General features: G+C 35.5%; 1 protein-coding gene across 2 annotated transcripts in view; it reads right to left on the bottom strand.

The window, feature by feature from the left end:
• Positions 1 to 596: 596 nt before the first annotated feature.
• Positions 597 to 25,330, bottom strand: part of LOC121379112 (myosin-2 heavy chain-like) — a 75,954-nt gene continuing 51,220 nt past the window's right edge. For both annotated transcript variants that reach the window (XM_041507587.1, XM_041507588.1), the window contains 5 exons: positions 21,803 to 21,907; positions 20,546 to 20,583; positions 16,858 to 16,973; positions 12,915 to 13,021; positions 597 to 11,175 (listed from right to left, as the gene is read on the bottom strand). In XM_041507587.1, the coding sequence (XP_041363521.1) occupies positions 11,057 to 11,175; positions 12,915 to 13,021; positions 16,858 to 16,973; positions 20,546 to 20,583; positions 21,803 to 21,907 (485 nt within the window). In that variant the 3' untranslated portion in view covers positions 597 to 11,056. The remainder of the gene's footprint in view (positions 11,176 to 12,914; positions 13,022 to 16,857; positions 16,974 to 20,545; positions 20,584 to 21,802; positions 21,908 to 25,330) is intronic.

Genomic DNA, 25,330 nt, shown 5'->3' with positions numbered 1-25,330 from the left:
ATGCACCATTCCACAGACAGGATAAGCACATATCACGGCTTTTGATATACCAGTCGTGGTGCACTGGCTGGAATGAGAAATAGCTCAATGTGCCCACCGACTGGGATCAATCCTAGACCGACCGCGCATCAAGCCAGTGCTTTACCACTGGGCTACATCCCGCCCTTTGCTAGACTGGTTGTCAACATTCTTCCTGTTGTGATTGGTTTTCATCTGTCATCATGCATAGATATTTTACATTTTCAACTTCTCCAAAACTACTTTACCAATTCTAACCAAATTGTGTGGTAAGCTTCCTTGGCACATGGAGAAACAAATATTTGAATGTGGTCATTCTGAATTCTCTCCTCCCCCCCCCCCCCCCCCCCCCCCCCCCCCCCCCCCCCCCCCCCACTCCAAGGGCATGAGGAAAATTAAGCCAATTTTTAAATTTCTCTACTTCCAGAAATGCTATAACTGAATAGTCATGATATATGCGAAATTCAATGATTTTCCTAATTGACTTTAAATAGTGATCATAATTGGTTATCAGAAACGGTGGTTGCAGGATAAAAATATACATTAGATCAATACAAATAAAACAAACATGTTACAGATACAGGTGGAACTTTATTTACCCGTTAACACAAGTGTTCATCTGTAAAATACATGTATACAACACCGGTATAATTATTTTATCTATTACTGACGTAAGGCAATTAAACAAACTGTTGAACATTCTTGATTCATAAGTGTTTATTTGTAAAATATATGTATTATTTATAGATCTACTACTGAAGTAAGGCAATTAAACTCTTACAAATTCTTGATCCAGTATTATGTGTTAAGTAAAATAATTGTAATAAAAATAATATTGACATCACTAATGTTTTTTTGTAGCAACAAAAATAAATATTGTAAACAAACAAAAAATGAAAAATTGTGTTTATGGTTTTGGTGGGGAGATTTTTGTGGGGTTTTTTAACAACCTATGTATGTACTTGTAATTGGACAATAATTTTATAATAATCTTTTTACCCTACAGGAATGAATTTAAAATTTAGAATCCTTTTAAATAAACACTAAAATTAAATGGTATTCAAAGTTTTATATACATGTATGTCTACAGTATAATGCAAGCGAATCACCCACACCCATTTATAAAAACATACTAAGTAATTGTATACAAGTTGCACATTATTTTCCACACAATCAGTCCAATAAAACAAATCTCAATAAAACAATAAAAACAGTTTCATCTATAAAATATATATCTTTTTTAATATGATTGTTAGTTTTGTGCAAGTCTCAAAAGATTGAGAAAAACATTTGGTTTGCAAAATGTTACATAATATAATTTTAAAACTACACAAATTATATAAAGCCTTCACCAAGACAAGTACACAAAACAATACATCACTATGGGGATAATAAGTGAGGTTTATCTCCCCTTGTTTCCAACAGTTGAGCATAGAAAGCCTTCGAACCTTGTTCAAAACTATGTACCAATGAATGATTGATTGTTTAATGACACATCCCAATACAAAAATACACATCAGCTATTGGGTGTCAAACAAAAGTATATTATATGAATATGATCAAAAGATAAAAAAAAAAATTAAAACCCAAACGTACTCGGCAAAACAAATTGGGGCCAGTAGACTTTTTCAGCATTTTTCATTAAAAAAATTAAAAAACCAACCACCTTACAGCTATTTCTATTATATTGCTAGTCTCATAATACAAACTCCCAGCACAAAGTTGGTCTACTTTCTGCTCTTACGACTTCTACAACTGTCCAGTTGCTAGTCCGAGCGAGCACTCATACAACTCGATTCTCGTTATATACTGGGTAACCAATTAGTTGTTAATCTGAGCGCTCCTGTCTAAGTCGAGAGTTGGGGAAATTACAACACAACCGTCAGTCGGCCAACTTTGTAACGACCGTGGACAGCCTGAGCCTAGTATTAGATGTCAATGTTGTGACATGTTAATCTTAATGGTTTAAACAACACTTCAGGACAAACAAAATTACAAGTATTGGTATGAACCAGTGTGTAATGTATCCTAATGAAATGCCATTTCAGTAATGAAAAATTAAACGCACCAAAAAAAAAAAAAAAAGCCATCCTGTTTGCACAATTTTTACACACATTACATGTCACATTTTATTGAAACAGTGTATAGAATACATATGTGATCAAAACTTGTTAATTTAATATGTTATTAGTAAAGAATCAACAAAAAGTCTATTGGCCCTTAGGTTACTTACATCTACTGAAATTAACAGTCTACATAATTGCATTGTATCCTTTGGTGAACACATATTTGTTTGATTATTATGCAGGCACATCTATAGGCAATCACATTGATTAAGTCAGTAAGTAGATATTTTCAACATTTCTCTTTATGTAATATTTTTGGTTTTGGTTTTACACTGCATACAAAGCTTTTTTCCTGGTTAAAAGTTACTCATTGTTTACAAATAACATCTGTGATAAAAATTTTTTTTAAAAGTCCTAATATAACATAACATCAGCAGTCTGTAGATCAGTTCAGTTTAATATTTCATCTACTTCATCTACTTTATTAATATTATGATTACTCAAATAGCCTAAAACCTTCAGTATATATGTAATATACTACTGGAAAATGTCCATGTGCACCAAATGAATAATTGCATATAATTGAATTCTGGTTATGAAAATGTCATAAAATGATTGAAATATTGAAAGGAATAGTAAGACAGAGGTGTTCTGTCAATTCCAGGTGCTATTCACGCTTTGTGTGAATTTTTGGTCATGTGCTCCAGATTAACAACTAATGGGTTATGTGCTAATTTACTATTTGTTTTGTCACCCCATTATAAATGCCCACTACCAGTAAAGCAGGAAGTAAAATATTACGGTATGTTACAAATGATGTTACTTTATAACTTGTGGAATTCAATGTAAATCGTTTGGAATAAATAAAAGTTACAACACAGCATACTGATTTTTAGTCTGCCCGACAGCATTTGACACAACCGAAGATGTTCGGTTGCAGTCAACGGCTGTCGTATGGTGTCAACCAGTTGTGGCTCAAGACACAATGTGACAGTCCAGTTGAGTCGCATCGTATGATCTAGGCTCAATGGAACATGGCATCACAAGACTGGACATTCGAAAGGGGGAGATAACTGACAAAAATTATCCCCATCATGAACACAATGGGCAAAAAAGCTTAAATATATTATTATTTGATTACAAGCTGTCTGCTATAAAATCTACAGGCACAATTGTCATATGCACATGTACTTAAATTGCGCTTATTACTGTGGAATCCCAAATATCAATTTAATTAACAAAAAACAAATTTGCCAAACATTTGGTTAGTTTGCAAAACCCTCAATAATTATCATATTTACATGTATTTAAACTTAACATCTTACATTGTTGTCCTAAATATGAATCTACATAAAATAATAAAGAATAATAAAAATAATAAAAATAAAAATAATAAAATGTTCAAATCAAAGAATAATGTTAAAGCTTTGGAACAAAATTAATGTCACATTATTTTGGGGCCATTCAAATATTACGTAATGCTTGGGGGTGGGGGTGTAAGTCCAAGTGTTACAAGGGGTGGGGGGTGTATTGAACAGCATTACGTAACACAATTTTGTTTTCTCTTAAACGTGCCATGCCATGACAACAATATATAATGTAGGTTTTTAGAGGTAAATTAAAACCCAAAATTTGTCTTTGTCAAACCATGATGAAAACCCGCGGGTTTTTTTTCCCATCGTACAGCAATACGTCACTTTAATGACATCATCGTAGTACACATGGGTATAAATAAACATTGCCACGTTGCTTTGTCTGTGTGTTGGGGGGGGGGGGGGGGGGGAGGGTATCTCCGAGTGTTATGTAATATTTTGGGGGGTGTATGGTCTAGCGTTACGGGGCATTACAAGGGGGTGGATGGTTGTCTAATTTTGACAAAAAATATTTGAACAGCCCCTTTTTATTTTTCACAATTTATAGAAATCTTTGGTATTTCAAATGATGGTGAAATTTTGTCCATCAAACTGAAAAAAATAAAACTGATTAAAAGGTAAAGCTCAGGTCCCTTTCAGTCCATCAGCCCATAAAGATCTGCCATATTCCTGTGTAAACATGGCTTGGAACTACTGGGTTTGAGATTGTCAACATTTGTCAACATTTGTCAAAGCTTGATGTTCCATCTAGCAAGTTAAGAAGATTCAAAATATCAAGCTTTTCAAAACTGCACAAAAAACACACACAAAAAAACTAACTGGCTACAAATGAAGCTACTGAATATGCATCAATGTGGCTAGTTAATATACACCGACGTCCAAAAGAAACTTTACATTCATAAAATGTTAATTTGATAAATATTGTTGCTAATGGAAGAGAACCAAATTTAAAAACCACCTTACAAACACTTTTGCATGTATCACGAAGTGCATTGTGATGTTTAAATATTGAACTTTATGATACTTTCATATCCCACCGTACCGTTTGTTGGTTTTCTATAATACAATTTCAAGCCTTGTACAGTTTGTTTTGGATATTAATATAGTTGGGAGGAGTGGTGTGGAGGGCAACTAGCAGATTGAAAAACAAGTTAATACAGCAAACTAAAACAAAATTGGAAGGGATAATAAAAATAAATTCACTATGAAGACTTCACAAAAGCATACAGTGCGAAGACATTTAACAAAAATAACAAGATGTACAATGTGAAGGCATATAACAGAAACAAATACATGTAAAATGTGAAGATATATCATAAAAAATACATGTGCAATGTGAAAACAACAGGAAATCAATGTATAATGTGAACGTATCAAACAAAAACAAATACATGTACAATGTAAAGATATTTCACAAAAATAAAAACAATGTGAAGATCCTAACCAAAAGTTAAAAGTTTTTCTCATAAATCATCTATTTTAACAATACACATGTATATACAGTATATATTTATACATGTAATATATTATACTAACATGGAAGTGCCAAAACACCCTCAAAATGTGAGTATCATGCATATAAGCAGCAAAATGAACACACCTCCATGAATCTCTTATTTTGGGGTCAGAAACATAAAATTATGAGATGGAATCCAAAGATATCTATACTACCACACTTCATTTTTCGATTCCAGCAGATTCCTAATTCAAAATTCCCAAATTCAATGCCTGCCCTAAATTAAACAAGAACAGATATCTAAATATATATATACAATTTCAGTCAATAAAGTGGCTTTATTAATCGCAAACTTTGGAGGGATGCAGATGATTCGTTTTGTCCACAGACAATTCGTCCACTAAAACAAATTTGTCCACTGTTGAACTCGAGACGACTTTCCACATCCACAAATTGTTCTTGGACTATAATTTTTTGGGTATTAGTTATTTACCGTATATTTCGTCCACTGATTAAATAAATATACGGACACTTTTTATTCTAGTGGAATATCTGCCAGAGAAGTGCAGATTGCAACTTAACCTACCAGCTTTGCCATGCCAATATCTCTGACATTGCCAGAAGGGGGGTTACCAAGTATGATGGGGACAATTTGATAGATATAGTCTATTATAGTTATAATATTTGACGGAGCTAGAGCAGATTACCGATTGCCGTGTGATATGTCGCCGTCATTGGCAGAGTTAATTAGTCACTGGAAATGATTTCAGTTGTTTAATATGCTATAATTAAGTAATGGTTTGAATCTTTGATTTTCTTTTATATATCACAGCTTATAAAATCAACGGAAGTTGTCGTTAATTAAAATGTTAATTAAAATTACGCTTTGGGTGCTGAATTAAAGTTACAGTGTGACCAAGTTCATAAAAACAAATCCGCAATTGTTTGTCAACCGTAGGTGATCGGGACATGGTGTCATAACTGTCTTGTTTCTATTATGAATTAGTTATTGTCATAATTTATAATTACTAAAATTATTATTTACTTGTTTCTTGCTTATAATATGATTGTCCACATACCCGGTAGTGTTTTTAAATTTATTTCTTGCACTTTTCAGATCCGGACCAACAACAACACTGAAGGTTGTAACAGAAGCATCAATGCCAGAGCTACAAGGGAAGGTATCCATTTTTACCTGCTGGTACCTCTGCTTCTGCGGGAAGCCAAGTTGGTTGAAATAACCATGGAGAGGGTGAGCGACGGAAGACTGGGTCGGATGCAAAGGGCAAAGCAGAGGACTAGGCAGGGCAAGGCGAAGTGTTTCAGATCTGGGAACAATACCACCAGGGTGATATCTCCGCAAAGCAGCTGATTCCAGCCATTTCAAGATTGGAATGAAATCGGAATAAATGACATTTACAGCTGAATGCACATTTGATGTTGATGCTTAATAAAATGAAATAGAAGACAACAAATTTATTTTATTTTATTTTTTATTTGTTTATTTTTGGCCACAAGGCACATGCATACATGTAGGGGAGGGCGGGGCAATACGCACCCCTTAAGGATGTCTTGTGATTTTATGGATGTAACAGATGATAGAACTTGGCTGGAACCCAGCAGCAAAATGGAGATAATATCATTGTTTATTGGTTGGTTACTTCGAACGACGTCACGTTATGATATTTTTGACATAAATGACAAAATTTTCATCCGGTGCGCATTGACTATTATCTTCCGATGCAAACTTCCTAGTAGAAACAACAAAAATTATGTACGAGCGTGTGGACAAATACGCGCCTATGGGTGAAATGTGTACGGTAATACAGCAATCGCAATGTAGAACTGGTAATTTAGCAAGAGTTTAGTTACTAGTTTTGTTTTCTAAATAGTATGTCACAATTATAGGTCTAATTGACGGGAGCAATTTGAATGACAGCATATCAATAAAGTACATTAATGGACACAGACAGACAATAAGTTGATAGTGCCACTAAAATTTAGTTTGTTTCATATACTAGTAAGTTTACCACAAAACGAAAATAATTAACCATTTCAGTGGCTAAGAAATAACATTTTAGATTTATTGGTCTAAATGTTGTAATTGAATGGACAAATTGTCCGAGGTGGGTGGACGAATTGTCTGTGGATGAAATGGACGAAACGTCCAGAGGATGAATCATCTGGAAAGCACTTTGGACAGTCCTTTTAAAAAAACAAATAGTTTTAACATCAAAACATGAAATTTTTTATATTGTTTGCAAACTATAGTATACATTGGACACTAATCTGAAAACCATCTTTAACGACTTGAAACAACCATATACTCTAAAAATTAAACAGTAGTAAAAAAAAAAAAAAAACCAGATGTGTTATTGTTCACAAATTCTTAACATTAGTGGTCCATTAAATACACCTGGAAATTAAACACCACCTGAATTGAATTGCAGCTAAAAAAGGTGCCCAGTAGTTGCCCGTGCTGACGAGGTTTAAACCCGATATTGAGAGTTTGATGTAGTCTTTATCGACACTATGTTATAACAATATTTATTAACCACAGGGTTAATAACACCAGTAAATAGTTACATACAAAATACTATTATGTTACTACTATAGTTCTCAGAATGCAAAACTCGTTTGCACCAAACTGTTCAATCAGACAACAAGCTATTACGAAGTACTTTGTGAACCATTGATGTAAACGTTTGCCGTTCGGCACATGTATATAGTTCTGACAAAAAATAAAGGTTTTTCATTTTCATTTTGTTTGTGAATCAAGGGAGGTTACTCATCACGTACATTTCAGTAATCCGGAAATTCGCTAATCCGGACATTTTTTTAAATAACCATACTGTCCGGACTAACGAGGTTCCACTGTACTATATTTATGACACATGGTATGGCAATATTGTTATGGCATACTTGTGATGTCACTAGTATATCAGAATCGTAAGCTTATGGTTTTGTGAACATAACGTTATCAATGTATTTCTGATGGCAAATTCAATACAAGAAAGAAAATACTATACTTTATTTGTAAGAAAAAAATTCATATGTAATCAACAAACACATTCTTGCTAGTTTCGGTCTTAGCCAAGACGAACTGCAGATCACTCATGAAATGATGCTTAGATGAGCAGTCATAAAAAGGAACGAACGAAAGTATTATTTAACGACGCCCTCAACACACTTTAATTATGGTTATATGGTGTCGGACGTAAGGTTAAGGACCACACTGATGATGATAGAGGAAACCCACTGCCACCATGCAGCAGTCTACTTTTTCTCATTAGAAGCACAATCGCAAGAAGTTTCAAATAAAATTTATTAAATTTTTTATTTGCCATTCTCCTAAAACATTCCAGGCGAGTGTGGACGGGGTTGGGAGTGATCACTCACCTTTCCTGGAGAAGGCCAAGTTTCATACAACATTTGTAAAACTCATTTGAGAATTTCAGGGGTGGATTATGGGGGGGGGGGGGGGGGGGGGGGGGGGTTCCCAGTTGCACAGAAACTCCCCCCTCGCCTAAAAATACCAACCCCACCTTGTAGATCTAAATTGATGAACATGTAAAATTTATCATTTTAAATTATAAACATTTACATATTGTTTCGGAACCCCCCCCCCCCCCCCCCCCCCCACCACTTACCTAAAGCATAATCCGCCCCTGAATTTTCGTTCCCCTGATTGCCAAACTTACTCCCTTAAATGTTTTTTTTGACACTCATGTAATAATCTACAGGTCACACAATTCCTTCTGCAGAAACTGAAAATTACTCCAGCCAAGTACCAAGTACAGAACATCTTAAAAATGCTTGCCTTTAGACTTTGAATTATTTTAACATGCCCATATACCACTAAGGTTTCAGGCATGTCTCTCAAGACTCTCTCCCGTGTCTTGTCCCTGGATAGCCAGGGGCACGAAAAAAGGCTTGCACATTATTTCTAAAATCCTCCAACTTTTAGATAGAGAACAGCAAAATCTTCAATTTTTATGAAAGTCTTATTCAATTTGTAGTATAGTATTCTAGAAAACACATGATAGCTATTGCTTCTTTGTTGTTGTTAAACAAATATTTATTAATATCTGTGCTTCCATATACTCTGAGAGGTTTTAACATTAATGTGGTCATTATGTAGAAAAACACTTTTGTAAATTCAGTCAGAGACATGCATGGCCCAAACGTAGCACAAGTGTACAAAAGGTTTTTTCACAATGAAAAATTTACGTATGAGCTAAAAATATAGTTTAGTGTAAAATAGTTCTATTTGCCTTGTATATATATTAAATAGCATTGAGGTAGCTACGTAAATGTGTGTTTCTATAAGATTAGGATAAATGGTCATTAAATTGGCTATGTTAATCTGCCAGTAAATGTCATGAATTGCTCTATTATTAGAAAAACATTGTAATAGTAAAAACAGCATATGTTAGCATTCTCAAATGTCATGGGTTTTAATTAAAATGAAATATCAGTTGCAATATAATACTGAATACATTAGCACATATTTGAATACACAGTGAAACCCCTTTACTAAACCGGACATCCTCTGGACCAAGTTTTTTATCCGGTGTTCAGAGGTGTCCTGTTTTCAGGGGTTTGTATTGATACAAAAGCTTTTGTTGTACTTTGTTGTATGTTTCCACAGGTGTCCTATTCATATTCGGCCTTATATATGTAATGAAGATGAAACAAATAATGTTGCAATGAAGAAACTTAAACTTAAGATATTTTAACATTTGCCTATATACTTTTAATGACTAAGTTTATTATTGAGTGATAGTTCAGTAGCCTACTGTGACATTTAGCTGGACGTTCCATGTTGAAAATTGAGAGGGTAATGAAATGTTACTGACATTTTTTTGACACCGCAAAACCAACATTACTTTTGCCTACTCTTTATTTTACTAAATAGGTTTTTTAAAAACAAAATCAAAGGACAGTGGATTAAATGCATTGTTATTTTGTTAATCCTCAAAACAAACTTTAAACATGTTTGTGAAGAATACATAAGCTGCCACTTGATCTTTCATTGATTAATTGTTATTTGCCAACCGTACCCAGTCATATGTAGCGGTGATTACACACCTAATGATCATCCTGAGCGTGTGCATATTGCACTAGCTATGTTTGCGGTTAGATAATCTGGCCAGACATGGTGAAGTGACAATAAACACCACAATTAGTGGCACCATATTGATTGATAACAGTCTGATCTTCCAGTTTTCCGAGGTGCAATTTGCACTAAATAAGGGTTTTGGGACTGAATTATTCATCCGGTGTTCAGTTTAAGAGAAGTTAAGAGAGGTAAACTTTAGTGTTAAAAGATGCATAAATCATGGGACCATGGAAAATGTCCAGTTTTGAGAGAATTCCGGTTTAGAGAGGGTCCGGTCTTGAGGAGTTTCATTGTATAGCATATATCAGTATTCTCAAATATGGCTTTTATTTAAAATACACCTTCTGCAAAAAAAAATAAAAAATTCATGTATATATAGCAAATGTCAATAGTCCTAAGTATGGATTTTATTTTAAATGATTTAAAATAATCTTTGAGACAGTTATATAATAATCATTGTTTACAGCTATACCCAGGATACATGGCTAGTGGTTTTATTTAAAATGAACATTCAGCCAGAATATACTGTCTTGAACTTTGAGACGGTTATATTATAATGTTTACAGCTATACCCAGGTACAGACCAGAGGCCTAATTCACTAAACTCTCGCAACTTTGCGATCTCGCAGTGCAATGCTAAAAGACTTACAAAGAGAATGCTTTGTTATCTAACAGAGCCTAAAAGACCTTTGTGAATTAGGCCCCTGGTGGTTTTATTTAAAATGAACATTCAGCCAGAATATACTGTCTTACACTTAGAGACAGTTATATAATAACTATTGTTGACAGCTATACCCAGGATACGTGACAAGTGGTTTTATTTAAAATGAACATTCAGCCAGAATATACTGTCTTACACTTAAGAGACAATTATATAATAACTATTGTTGACAGCTATACCCAGGATACGTGCCAAGTGGTTTTATTTAAAATGAACATTCAGCCAGAATATACTGTCTTGAACTTTGAGACAGTTATATTATAATGTTTACAGCTATAACCAGGTACAGACCTGGTGGTTTTATTTAAAATGAACATTCAGCCAGAATATACTGTCTTGCACCTTGTCCACTTTCTGTTTGAAGATTGCCAGCATGGAAGAAGTGTCCGATATGTTGGGGTCATTTAGAGCCAGAGTGTCTGAAAAATTATATACAAGATGAAGAAAAAAACATTGTAATGATAGTTTCTAAGACAATATATAAATGCATAATTTAATCATGTTTTCTAAAAAAAAACATACAGAAATAACTAAATATTTTAATGATAGTTTCTAAAACATATATAAATATATAATATAATAATTTAATAGTTTCTGAAGAAGAAAAACCCTACAAAAATAATGACATCATTTTACAATATATGATAGAAGTACTTCATTTAATTAGTTTCTTAAAAATATATATATGACACAAAAATACACAATGTAATAATAGTTTCTGAAAAAAATATATATACATCATTAATAAGTTTCTGTGGGAATACTGAGAAAAATAATCTCATATCGTAATAATGTTTTTTAAATATAGCTAATATTTTTTTTTAACAGCATTTAATGAGTTTTATAAATATAGTCAACACAGAAAAGTATGTGTCATTTAAAGAGTTTTATAAATATAGTCAACACAGAAACGTATGTGTCATTTAAAGAGTTTTATAGTCAACACAGAAACGTATGTGTCATTTAAAGAGTTTTATAGTCAACACAGAAACGTATGTGTCATTTAAAGAGGTGAAACATTCACTTCATTTAAGCCTATTGAGTGTTTGAAAATAAGAGAGAGAGAGAAAACAGTTATTACACTGCAACTATAGAGATATCCATATTTGTGGTGTGTATATAGTAACATCAGATACACAGTGAAACCTCTCAAGACCGGACCCTCTGTAAACTGGAATTCCATCAAAACTGGACATTTTACAGAGTCCCTTTTTAAAAACCAGTACAGAACTTAACCTCTCTAAAGCGGATCCCTCTCAATACCAGACATTTTTATTGGTCCCACAGGTGTCCGATTTAGAGGGGTTTCACTGTATTACGGTATTCAATTACAATTTTGTCTGTAACTAACATTCTTTCTGAAGGGTAACATAACAAAAAGATGTTCAGATTTGTGGAATGTCTACTAACCTTAGTTTTGAATGAAAACATACCAAAATGTTATCCAAATTTGTGAAATGTGTATTAACGTTGGTTTTGAATGAAACCATACCAAAGGGTTATCCAAATTTGTACAATGTCTAATAACCTTATTTTGAGTTAAAACACGCAAAAGAATGATCCACATTTGTGGAATGTCTACTAACCTTGATTTTGAATCAAAACATTGTGAGACATTTAGATTTGTGGAATGTCTACTACTGCTGATTTTTAATAAAAACAAAGAGATATTTATATTTGTGGAAAGTTTACCAACATTGATTTTGAATCAAAACATAAAAATATTTTAGATTTGTGAAATGTTTACCAACATTAATTTTGAATTAAAAAAAAGCAAAGAGATATTTGATTTGTGAAATGTCTAACATTGACATAAAGAGATATTTACATAATTGTGGAATGTTTACTAACATTGATTTTAAATCAAAAAGAGATATTTAGATTTGTGGAATCACAACAAAGAAATATTTAGATTTGTGGAATGTCTACTATTGCTGATTTTGAATAAAAAAGCAGATGTTTAGATTTTCACAAATATCTACAAACATTTGACTTTGAATCACAACAAAGATATTTAGATTTGTGGAATGTCTACTAACATTGATTTTGAATCACAACAAAGATATTGGGATTTGTGGAATGTCTACTAATGCTGATTTTGAATCAAAACAAAGAGAAATTTAGATTTGTGGAAAGTCTACTATAGAATGACTCTCACCAAAGTGAAATCCATGTTTATGATAGAATGTTTCTTTTTCCTGAACACAATCCTTTTTCTTCTGAGACAAATCGTATTTATCTACCAGCTCTTTACCAAAGATTTTTCTGAAAGCACAAGATAATGGTAATATATTAATGGAATTAGACTTAACCAGTTAAAGCATATTGATCAGTATCAAACTATGAACAATAATATACACTGAAGTACACTACAGCAGCTGTTACGCAATCATGTGCTAATAGTAGGCTTGCCATATATAATAAATACCAGCTAATGGGAGGGGGGGGGGGGGGAAGAGAGAGAGAGAGAGAGAGAGAGAGAGAGAGAGAGAGAGAGAGAGAGAGAGAGAGAGAGAGAGAGAGAGAGAGATACCTGTAGTCCATAGTAACATAAAAGTTAATATATAGAGGTAAAAAGTTTAAAGTTTGTTTTGTTTAATGACACCACTACAGCACATTGATTTATTTATAATCGGCTACTGGGTGTCAAACATTTGGTAATTCTGAGTCTTTGAGAGGAAAGCTTCTATATGTTTCCAATTTTAGCAAGGGATCTTTTATATGCACCATCCCATAGATAGGACAGCACATACCACGGCCTTTGATATACCATGCACTGGAGTTGGTGGGCCCATTCGGCTATTTCTCGTTCCAGCCAATGCACCACTACTGGTATATCAAAGGTCGTGGTATGTACTACCCTGTCTGTGGAATGGTGCATATAAAAGATCCCTTGTTGCTAATCGGAAAGAGCAGCCCACGAAGTGGCGACAGCAGGTTTCCTCTCTCAATATGTGTGTGGTCCTTAACCATATGTCTGATGCCATATAACCGTAAGTAAAATGTGTTGAGTGCGTCATTAAATAAAACATGTCTTTCTTTGGTGCACTGGCTGGAATGAGAAATAGCCCAGTTGGCCCACTGACAGGGATCGACCCTAGACTGACCTCGCCTCAAGTGAGCGCTTTACCACTGAACTATGTATATAGAAAGAATAACCGGTTACTGCCTTAAATATCTTAAGGCAGTAACCAGTTATGTTCTTTATATATTTGTTTTTGTGTTACTATGTATCTTTATCGCACGAAGATTAGAATGGCTAATGTTGTGAGGCTCTGCCAAGCGGCATTCGCCATTTGACCTGGGCCAGTGCTTATAAAACTTTAGACTCCAATATCTAATGATGTCACACACTTCAATTTGTATGGTATTGTATTGGCATTGGACCCTCTGACTCGAGTCTTGAGTCTAGATTCTAAAAGTTTTATAAGCACAAGGCCTGAGTAGGATAAAGCCAATATCTTAAGGTAGGAACCTGTTATTTTATTTCTACTGCATTCCCACAAGAATAGTCAGAAAATCATATTTATTCCAGGTTTTTTGGTACACAAATTGAGTACCATCATCCTTTCAAGGCATTTGAAGTATGACATCATACATGATACATGACCTCATTGTCAGGTGGACCCTAGCTACATTTTACCACATTCAAAAAACATTTCTAAGCTCTTAATTCATAAAGAAATATATATGTTTTGTATCTTTTGTAAAATGTTATATGTATATACTGTACTGTACTGTACTGAAACAAATGATTTAAAGAGTATGTTATTGAAAACCTAGTCTGAAACACTCAAGTTAACTCGACTATTATCATGTGACCTATATTTTGGTCAGTGACTAAAAATATAGAAATATATCTGGTAGTCATATCTTGCCAATGTATATACTAATCACAAACAAATATTGCTGGTGAATAACTAAACATATATCTTATGTATTATTTTAAGTATATTACACCTATTTTGTAACTAAGCATATATCATATGTATATTTTAAGTGAATCACACCCATTTTGTAACTAAGCATATAAACTAACAGCCAAAAGAAACTTATCACTTTGTTCAGTAGGTCCATAAAGAAAAACCAAGACAGATGTGATCTATATGATGATTATTTTACTGAAAGGAATCATTTCCCAAAGTCTTTACAATAAAGCATTGCCATATCGATAGTGCACTTGCCATAAGGCCGAGCGAAAGAGACATGGGGTCAAAATTAAAAATTACACAATCAGAGTCCCTTCAAAAGGTGCTACTAAAGTCAAATCATGGGACAAGACATGTCCTCAGTAGCATGTGTGACCACCCCTTGGCATCAATACACACCAAAACACGTCTCCTCAAGTGTGTCCTCAGTCGCCGGATGACGTCAAACATCCAACAAAACCTGTTCAAGCTGCTGTCGATTTGCTGGGGGAGGCACGCGTTGTCTCAACTGTCGATCAGGATGATCCCAGAGATGCTCTATGGGATTCATGTCTGGAGAACATGATGGCCAAGGCAATACGTTGACGTTAACGTTGTTGAGATAATCCTGAACAAGTCTGGCTGTATGAGGTCGTGCATTGTCATGCTGCAAAAGGGTCACAACAGGTCACAACACTTCATCCCTGTATTTTTGACTAGTCAGATTTCCACGGATGATGAGAAGCCTTGTTGTCCGTTGACTGCAAATACCGCCCCATACCATGATGCCGCCTCCACCAAAAGGGTGCACATCTTGGATGCAATTCGGTGCCAGTCGCTCTTCCCTACGTCAATAAACACGAACTCGGCCATCATTTCGGAACATGTTGAAGCGACTTTCATCTGTGAACAGCACCATTTTCCAATCACGCCGCTGCCACCGACGTACAGTTCGCGCCCATTGTAATCTGCGTTGACGGTGTAGAGGTGTCAAGGCCATTCCACGGAAGGGGCGAAAGTTTGATACCAGCCTTGCGGAGTCGTCGTAAGACTGTTCGTCTGCTGATGGGGTGTCCCAGTGTCATCGCCGTCACCAATCGGTTCCTCAGGTGGATTGTCCGGATGTAGCGGTCTTCAGCTGGCGTTGTGACCCTTGGTCTTCCCGATCTTGCATGGTCGTGTGTCTGGCCTGTCTGCTGATAACGACTCAACAAGTTGCTGATGGCAGCTTGACTGCAGTTGCAGGTTCTTGCAATCTGCCGTTGAGAGGCCCCCATATCGGCCATACCGATAGCTCTGTTGCGTTCTGCTTGGGTAAGTCTCGGCATCTCTCTGATGTTCTTTTTGATACTGCTTCCTTGCTTTGTCCCACACCGGTATTTATGCAACAATCATACACAAGCATTTTAACAAGTTCAAATTATGCTGTTTTTCACATTTTTCATGACTGCACGAAATTCACTAAATCCAGAAACCGTGACTTTTCGGAACCACAGGGTGTGTTTTGGCGAATGTTTTCTCATTACTTTCAAACTTATTGCAGTATCTTTAATTCAGATAAACTTATTTTAAAAGTGATAAGTTTCTTTTGCCTGTTAGTTTATCTTAGTATATCACTTCCATTTCGTAACTAAGCATATATCATATGTATATTTAAGTATATCATGCCCATTTTGTAACTAAGCATATATCTTATGTATATTTTAAGTATATATCATGCCTATTTTGTAACTACCGGTAAGCATATATTTTAAGTATATCACACCCATTTTGTAACTAAGCATATATCTTACGTATATTTTAAGTATATCATGCCCATTTTGTAACTAAGCATATATCTTATGTACATTTTAAGTACATGTATATCACACCCATTTTCTAGTTTATGTATGAAGTTTACAGATCCATGCCTGGAGTGGTGCCCATTTACAGGTTCAATTTTCATTACACAGACAAACTTTTACCGGGGTGCCTTTTTCAGTAGTTAGTCTATGTTCACATGTGCCTTTTTGCCCTTGGTCCCCTCCCTCAAATATTTCTTGGATCTGCCGTAGAGATGCCAATGTAAATTCTAGGTTATGCAAATCATGTGGCATATATTTACATCTCTCATTATGGCACAACTGTTATTAGCAGTTTGAACAGTATAATTATAACTTTAATGCAATAGTTAACAGGCTGAATGTTACGAACTCAATGGATTCTTCGTAGTTTTCCGAGACCAGCGGCTTCACTCCGATGATGATGAACTTGTAAAGGTCTCTGTCCTTGGAATGAGTGCAACACCGTGACACAATGCTGTGGTTTTTCTGAAATGTAAATGTTAACTGTTTAATAAAATTTATTAACCATGAACTTGTATGATATAAATCTATTTCACTGTCTACTGGTACTCTGTATAACAAATAATTACCCATATGGGCTCAAATATACGGGGTAATATTTGTTCGATCTCTGCATAGTGTGCAGATTGCTTCTACAGCCACTGATTGGCTGGCTTTATAAAGACAAGATTTGATTCGTAATTATGTACTGCAGGGACTACTTTTTGTTCATTCATGCTTTCATTCATCTGTCAAACTATTACTACAAACTATACATATTTTGTTACGATACGAACATTCACGGGGGGGGGAGAGGATATATATATATGTAATTTCAACATTACCATCAACGCCAAAAGCAACAATGAAAACAATCACGAACATCAAAACACTTCCAAAAATCCGGCTAAACGGCGACATATACTGTCCGATTCGGATTCGGATTAAATTGTACAGCATGCAATCACATGTAAGCCATGTGCAACAAAGTGGCTCAAACTAAGACGTGTCATTTTCGAGCTGTTTCTGTTTTTTTTCTTGCGACCAATACCTTTCTAACTTAAATGGTTCTTTTGTTGTTACCACATTTTCTGTATTCGGTTTTTTTATAACGCAGAGTCCATAACAATTTGAAAAGAACTAATCTGGATGTTTTGAACTAAAAATGTTTTTGCACTGTATGCCCTGCTTACGACTGGCGGTTTCTTGGTTGATGTCACAAAATGACTGGTTTTAGGTTAGTTGGTTTTAGGTTAGTTTGTGTGAGTGAGTGTGAGTGTGAGTGTGAGTGTGAGTGTGAGTGTGAGTGTGAGTGTGAGTGTGAGTGTGAGTGTGAGTGTGAGTGTGAGTGTGTGTGTGTGTGTGTGTACTCGTGTGCTCATGCATTTATATGACAATATTACTGTGATCATTTTCAAAAACTAATAAACACTATATATGTACCAATATTAAAAAAAAACAGGTTTTTATTTTATTTTGAGTGTTTTTGGAACTATTCTTCTGTGGATACTTTTATGTGTGCACCGGTAACGGTGCACGTATGAATATACTGTTATGGCTGGTAAGCTTGTTACAGCAGTGGGAACGTAAATAGACTTTTAAAATTGTTAAAGATTAACAATGGGTAATAAAGAGAATAACCAACTCACTACGAGGAAATACAGATTATCTGTCCCTCGTGAATTAATGTTGTACAACCCTCGACAGAGGCTCGTGTTTACAACATTAATTCACTCAGGACAGATAATCCGTAATTCCTCATAGCCCATTAGTTATTCTCTAAATTAACCATAAGCTGTATGGTTTATATCTATCGTAGTGTACATGTATAATAAAATTATGAACTATGAGCTATATGGTTTAAATCTATTTTATTGTGCATAGGCAGATCCAGGTAATATATTTGGGGGGGGGGGGGGGGGGGGGGGGGACCAAGAAAAAAGGGGCACATTGACTCGCTAAAAGGGCATTTTAATAAAAGCTTTAATATTTGAAGTTAATATGAATGTGTTTGTGTATATATCACAATATATGAATGGACGTGTACATTAAATGACTAGCTGCAGTTTTCTGGACCGCTGGCTGGGATTAATAAATATTATTATATGAGATTGCAGGTCCGTTGGAGCATTTTTTTTAAAGTGGAGTGGGCTAATGAGCAGGGTCGTTGTTAAGCATGGTACGATGTGTCTTGCCAGAGGGCGCACAGCAGAGGGCAGATATACATGAAAACGATACAAAGGGGCACTTGTAAGAACTTGTAAATTAAAACTTTAAAAGGTACTATTCTAGGGATGGCTCAGTCTAAGTTGAGCAGTTATACATAAAAACGATACAAAGGGGCCACTTGTAAGAACTTAAAACTTTAAAAAGTACTATTCTAGGGATGGCTCAGTCTAACTTGAGCAGTTATACATAAAAACAATACAAAGCGGCACTTGTAAATTATAGCTTTAAAGGGCTTTATTCTAGGGATGGCTCGGTTTAGGTAGGGCAGTTATACATTTTTTAAAAATGATACAAAGGGACACATGTAAATTATAGCTTTAAAGGGCACTATTATCAGGAGGGCTTGGTCTAGGTAGGGTTGATATACATAAAAATGACAGAGCCTATTGTTCATTATTCACATTAAACAATGTGGTGAACACTGAACTCCATTGAGAATCAGTAACACAGACACACATCTCCAAGTTTGCTCATACTTGCAAAACGTAAAGGGAGGATCAACTCAAATATGAGCCTGATGTGCTGGAAAATGCATACCCGGACGACTAACACATACTGACACTATAAGAAATGAAAAATGCGTAATTTTAGAGTTAATAAAAAAACCCATGATTATTCCTGCTAACTGGGGGCAGCCATTTTGTTTCGTTTTTGTGACATCCGGTGGTATAGCTTGTCAGCTCCGTCCAATGCCTCTATGCACAGTTTAAACAAACGTTCAAATTTATGACAAGACGCTTCGCTTTCATCAACCTGACTTGTAAAACAACAAATGACTTGATAGTATAATAAACTATTTAACTAAATATATTTCAATTTGCATCAATAGAACAAAATGGAGTTATAGTATTTTACTCTTAAAAAATCCAAAGAAAACAATGCATATTATTAGGCCTATTGGTAGGGTACGTTCGAGCAAAAACTACCACTCACGATACCTAAATGATAATTTTCTTTTCTTTGGGACTACGTGATTGGTCAGTTTTGTGATTTTAGATGGGAAAGTCTACTTAATCAAGGGTTTTACAGAATTACTTACAGTAATAAAGCAGGACGGCTGATAATTTACATTACGATTTGAGGGGTGTCTGCGCGGTTATCACACAATACCCTGTGATCTTAATAAAAGAGGCACGTTTTTTTAGTGTGTCTAGACACAGTGTCTGGGGACCATCTGAATATACACCTGCCAATCAGGAACCACAGGTACATGCCATGGAAAGAAAAGACCAATTAACCAAGAAAACATTCCGATTATTATTTCAGTACGTGGGCTTAATTTATGCACAAAACATAAGATAGTTATTTCAACACTTTGACAATGGTGGTTTATTTTGTATTGAAAAATAATATATACTTGGTGCTGACTTACTGGGATGGATATTATTACAGAACATTGCAATGGATCCACAAAAATCAGGTATGTTTTGTTTCTTCAGTTCGAAGACTAATTCCTGACATGACACCAGAGGGTGTATTCACTGGGATGGTACAAAATGGCTGCGCCTGTTATATATAATAGCCATCACATTTAAGCATTTTATTAATTAACTATACGATTATACTTATTATTAAGCAATACATTTAACTTCATGCAACTAAAAATGCTTACGTGCAAAACAATTTTATACAAACAAAAAGGGCACTTGAACATTTTGAGGGAACTTGAAAACATCTTGGGGGGATGCGTCTCCCTGGTCCCCCGCCCCCTGAATTTTCCGCTGGGGTGGCCTCATAAGACAAGTGGCTGCTTTAGCCAGTTTCACCGTATATTCATGTATACCACTTATCTTTGCTTGAGACATTTGAAAATACATGTATATACTCACATCATCCACCATGTCTTTCCATTCTGGAGCTTCTGGTTCTAGAACATAGAAATGCAGCAGGATAGAATGCTTCATATGTAAATGATTTTACAATATATAATATCTTACATTTTCAGTGCAATCAAAGTATGTGATATTTTTCAGATCACATACTTTAAGAATTTGATAACTTTGCAAATTAGATGTAAATTAGTTGAGGTCTCGGCACTAGGTTTATTGACATTTAAGCAAAGGTACATGGGTGATACTCCATGATTGACGTATGCATTCATAGTCATCAAATAAAAACATTTCAATGGCAATTTGACACTGAAAGCTGTCCAGCATTCAGAAAACAAAAAATGTTAGGCATAACTTTATTTTGATGTAAGGACATCCAAAATGACGTCATTCGAGTTTGACGTCATTTCCATTCAAAAACACACCGCGCCACATATTCTTACGTCATTTGAATATCTAGTAATGGTGGACTGGAATTAAAGTTGCGTGTACAGTTTACAAAAACATGTTGTATTAAGCTTGAACTTATATGATAAAGAGATTATTACCCTTGTGTATTTCGGTATCGTCAATAGCAAATATTAGGAATAAAAATAATGTATTATGCTCGCCTGAGGCTCACATAATACAATTTTTATTCCTAATATATGATAATGACGATACCGAAAAACACTCTGGTAATAACCTCTATATATATCAAGTATTTGAAATATGAAAGTCACCAATATAAACACGGACTCAGTCTTGTTATGTAGTTGTACTTGTTTGAATAAATGTTTATCGACACCCCAGCACAAAAATACACCTTGGCTGTTGGGTATAAATACTTGTTTAAAAGTCACATGCTAAGGCTATATGTCTAATAGAATACCAGCAAGGGATCTTTCATATGCTCTTTCCCATAGACAGTACATTCACAGCGCTTAATCAGGGCACAATATTTCACATGAACCATCATTCTGTTCGCGTATCAGTTACACAAATGTAAATTCACTTGACCCGTCAACCAGTTACGTGGTGAATCATTGCTTGTTCTGAAGGTCACTATTCTAAGTATCAAAGAAACTGTTAATTAAATTTGAAAAATAATAAATGAGAGAATGACTCCACTGAGGGGCTTCGATCACATGAACAAAGCTCTTAAGACGAGCACTCTACTGACTGAGCTATACATCCATCAGTATACCTACTGTGTGACCCAGACTTTAAATGTATTGTCATTGGTCACCGTGGAAAAGGCCAGGTGGTGAGATTTACCTGTACAAACTCTGGCCCAGTCCTGACACCTGGTCTCTAGTAGATCGAGAAGAGGAAGAAGGATTGCTTCATTCCCACATAGTAACACAGGCAGGCAGGACGTCGCTGAAATAAAACAAACACCACAATAATAGTTGCTTTCATCCTTCACTCACTATTTCAATCAACAGTGATATATATACACAGACAACAATGTTTAGTTCATTATGGTACAGTAACATGGGTAGGAAGGATGTCGCTGAAATAAAACAAACACCACAATAATAGTTGCTTTCATCCTTCACTCACTATTTCAATCAACAGTGATATATACACAGACAACAACGTTTAGTTCATTGTGGTACAGTAACATGGGTAGGCAGGATGTCGCTGAAATCAAGGGTGGGAATTGGTGAACTGTAAAAAAGAGGAAATCTAGAGGGGCCCCAGAAATTCTTGAAATCCTAGATTAAAATATGTGCCATCTGACACATTTTGGAGGAAAGCATGATTAAAAAGTGAGGAAACTCAATATCCATGAAAGGAAAACAGCTGATCCGGGGAGAATTCCCACCCCTGTGAAATAAAACAAAAACATTTATAGCTGCTTTCATGCTTCACTTATTACTTAACAAGTATTCTGAGAGTACTGCTAAAATTCAAGGGGCATAACTCTGCGAACAATGAGTAAATTGGCATGAACGTCAAACTTTTACCTGTAGCAGAACATTGATAAAGCTAAAAAAAAATGTTTAGCTCATTATCTCAAGGTATTCTGAAAACAAAAATCCGGAAAACTACATGTGGGACAGACAGACAGACAGACGGATGGACGGACGGAGATGAAACCTATATACTCAGTTGGACCAGTAGGGGACTAATATAAACAGATGTTAATGACAAATGGTTCTTTTATATGCACCATCCCACAGACAGGGTAGTACATACCACGACCTTTGATATACCTTTGTTATAAAAACAAGAACATTTATAGCTTCTTCCATCCTTTACTCAATACAGCAACACAGGCAGGTAGGATGACGCTGTTATAAAAACAAGAACATTTATAGCTTCTTCCATCCTTTACAGCAATACAGCAACACAGGCAGGTAGGATGACGCTGTTATAAAAACAAGAACATTTATAGCTTCTTCCATCCTTTACAGCAATACAGCAACACAGGCAGGTAGGATGACGCTGTTATAAAAACAAGAACATTTATAGCTTCTTCCATCCTTTACAGCAATACAGCAACACAGGCAGGTAGGATGACGCTGTTATAAAAACAAGAACATTTATAGCTTCTTCCATCCTTTACTCAATACAGCAACACAGGCAGGTAGGATGACGCTGTTATAAAAACAAGAACATTTATAGCTTCTCCCATCCTTTACTCAATACAGCAACACAGGCAGGTAGGATGACGCTGTTATAAAAACAAGAACATTTATAGCTTCTCCCATCCTTTACAGCAATACAGCAACACAGGCAGGTAGGATGACGCTGTTATAAAAACAAGAACATTTATAGCTTCTTCCATCCTTTACTCAATACAGCAACACAGGCAGGTAGGATGACGCTGTTATAAAAACAAGAACATTTATAGCTTCTCCCATCCTTTACTCAATACAGCAACACAGGCAGGTAGGATGACGCTGTTATAAAAACAAGAACATTTATAGCTTCTTCCATCCTTTACAGCAATACAGCAACACAGGCAGGTAGGATGACGCTGTTATAAAAACAAGAACATTTATAGCTTCTTCCATCCTTTACAGCAATACAGCAACACAGGCAGGTAGGATGACGCTGTTATAAAAACAAGAACATTTATAGCTTCTTCCATCCTTTACAGCAATACAGCAACACAGGCAGGTAGGATGACGCTGTTATAAAAACAAGAACATTTATAGCTTCTTCCATCCTTTACAGCAATACAGCTTCCATCCTTTACAGCAATACAGCAACACAGGCAGGTAGGATGACGCTGTTATAAAAACAAGAACATTTATAGCTTCTTCCATCCTTTACTCAATACAGCAACACAGGCAGGTAGGATGACGCTGTTATAAAAACAAGAACATTTATAGCTTCTCCCATCCTTTACTCAATACAGCAACACAGGCAGGTAGGATGACGCTGTTATAAAAACAAGAACATTTATAGCTTCTCCCATCCTTTACAGCAATACAGCAACACAGGCAGGTAGGATGACGCTGTTATAAAAACAAGAACATTTATAGCTTCTTCCATCCTTTACTCAATACAGCAACACAGGCAGGTAGGATGACGCTGTTATAAAAACAAGAACATTTATAGCTTCTCCCATCCTTTACTCAATACAGCAACACAGGCAGGTAGGATGACGCTGTTATAAAAACAAGAACATTTATAGCTTCTTCCATCCTTTACAGCAATACAGCAACACAGGCAGGTAGGATGACGCTGTTATAAAAACAAGAACATTTATAGCTTCTCCCATCCTTTACTCAATACAGCAACACAGGCAGGTAGGATGACGCTTTTATAAAAACAAGAACATTTATAGCTTCTTCCATCCTTTACTCAATACAGCAACACAGGCAGGTAGGATGACGCTGTTATAAAAACAAGAACATTTATAGCTTCTTCCATCCTTTACTCAATACAGCAACACAGGCAGGTAGGATGACGCTGTTATAAAAACAAGAACATTTATAGCTTCTTCCATCCTTTACTCAATACAGCAACACAGGCAGGTAGGATGACGCTGTTATAAAAACAAGAACATTTATAGCTTCTTCCATCCTTTACAGCAATACAGCAACACAGGCAGGTAGGATGACGCTGTTATAAAAACAAGAACATTTATAGCTTCTTCCATCCTTTACAGCAATACAGCAACACAGGCAGGTAGGATGACGCTGTTATAAAAACAAGAACATTTATAGCTTCTTCCATCCTTTACAGCAATACAGCAACACAGGCAGGTAGGATGACGCTGTTATAAAAACAAGAACATTTATAGCTTCTCCCATCCTTTACTCAATACAGCAACACAGGCAGGTAGGATGACGCTGTTATAAAAACAAGAACATTTATAGCTTCTTCCATCCTTTACAGCAATACAGCAACACAGGCAGGTAGGATGACGCTGTTATAAAAACAAGAACATTTATAGCTTCTTCCATCCTTTACTCAATACAGCAACACAGGCAGGTAGGATGACGCTTTTATAAAAACAAGAACATTTATAGCTTCTCCCATCCTTTACTCAATACAGCAACACAGGCAGGTAGGATGACGCGGTTATAAAAACAAGAACATTTATAGCTTCTCCCATCCTTTACTCAATACAGCAACACAGGCAGGTAGGATGACGCTGTTATAAAAACAAGAACATTTATAGCTTCTTCCATCCTTTACAGCAATACAGCAACACAGGCAGGTAGGATGACGCTGTTATAAAAACAAGAACATTTATAGCTTCTTCCATCCTTTACAGCAATACAGCAACACAGGCAGGTAGGATGACGCTGTTATAAAAACAAGAACATTTATAGCTTCTTC

The sequence above is a fragment of the Gigantopelta aegis genome, chromosome 8 (assembly GCF_016097555.1).
Source record: "Gigantopelta aegis isolate Gae_Host chromosome 8, Gae_host_genome, whole genome shotgun sequence".
NCBI lineage: Eukaryota > Metazoa > Mollusca > Gastropoda > Neomphalida > Peltospiridae > Gigantopelta > Gigantopelta aegis.
This window is presented reverse-complemented; position numbering and strand designations above follow the sequence as displayed.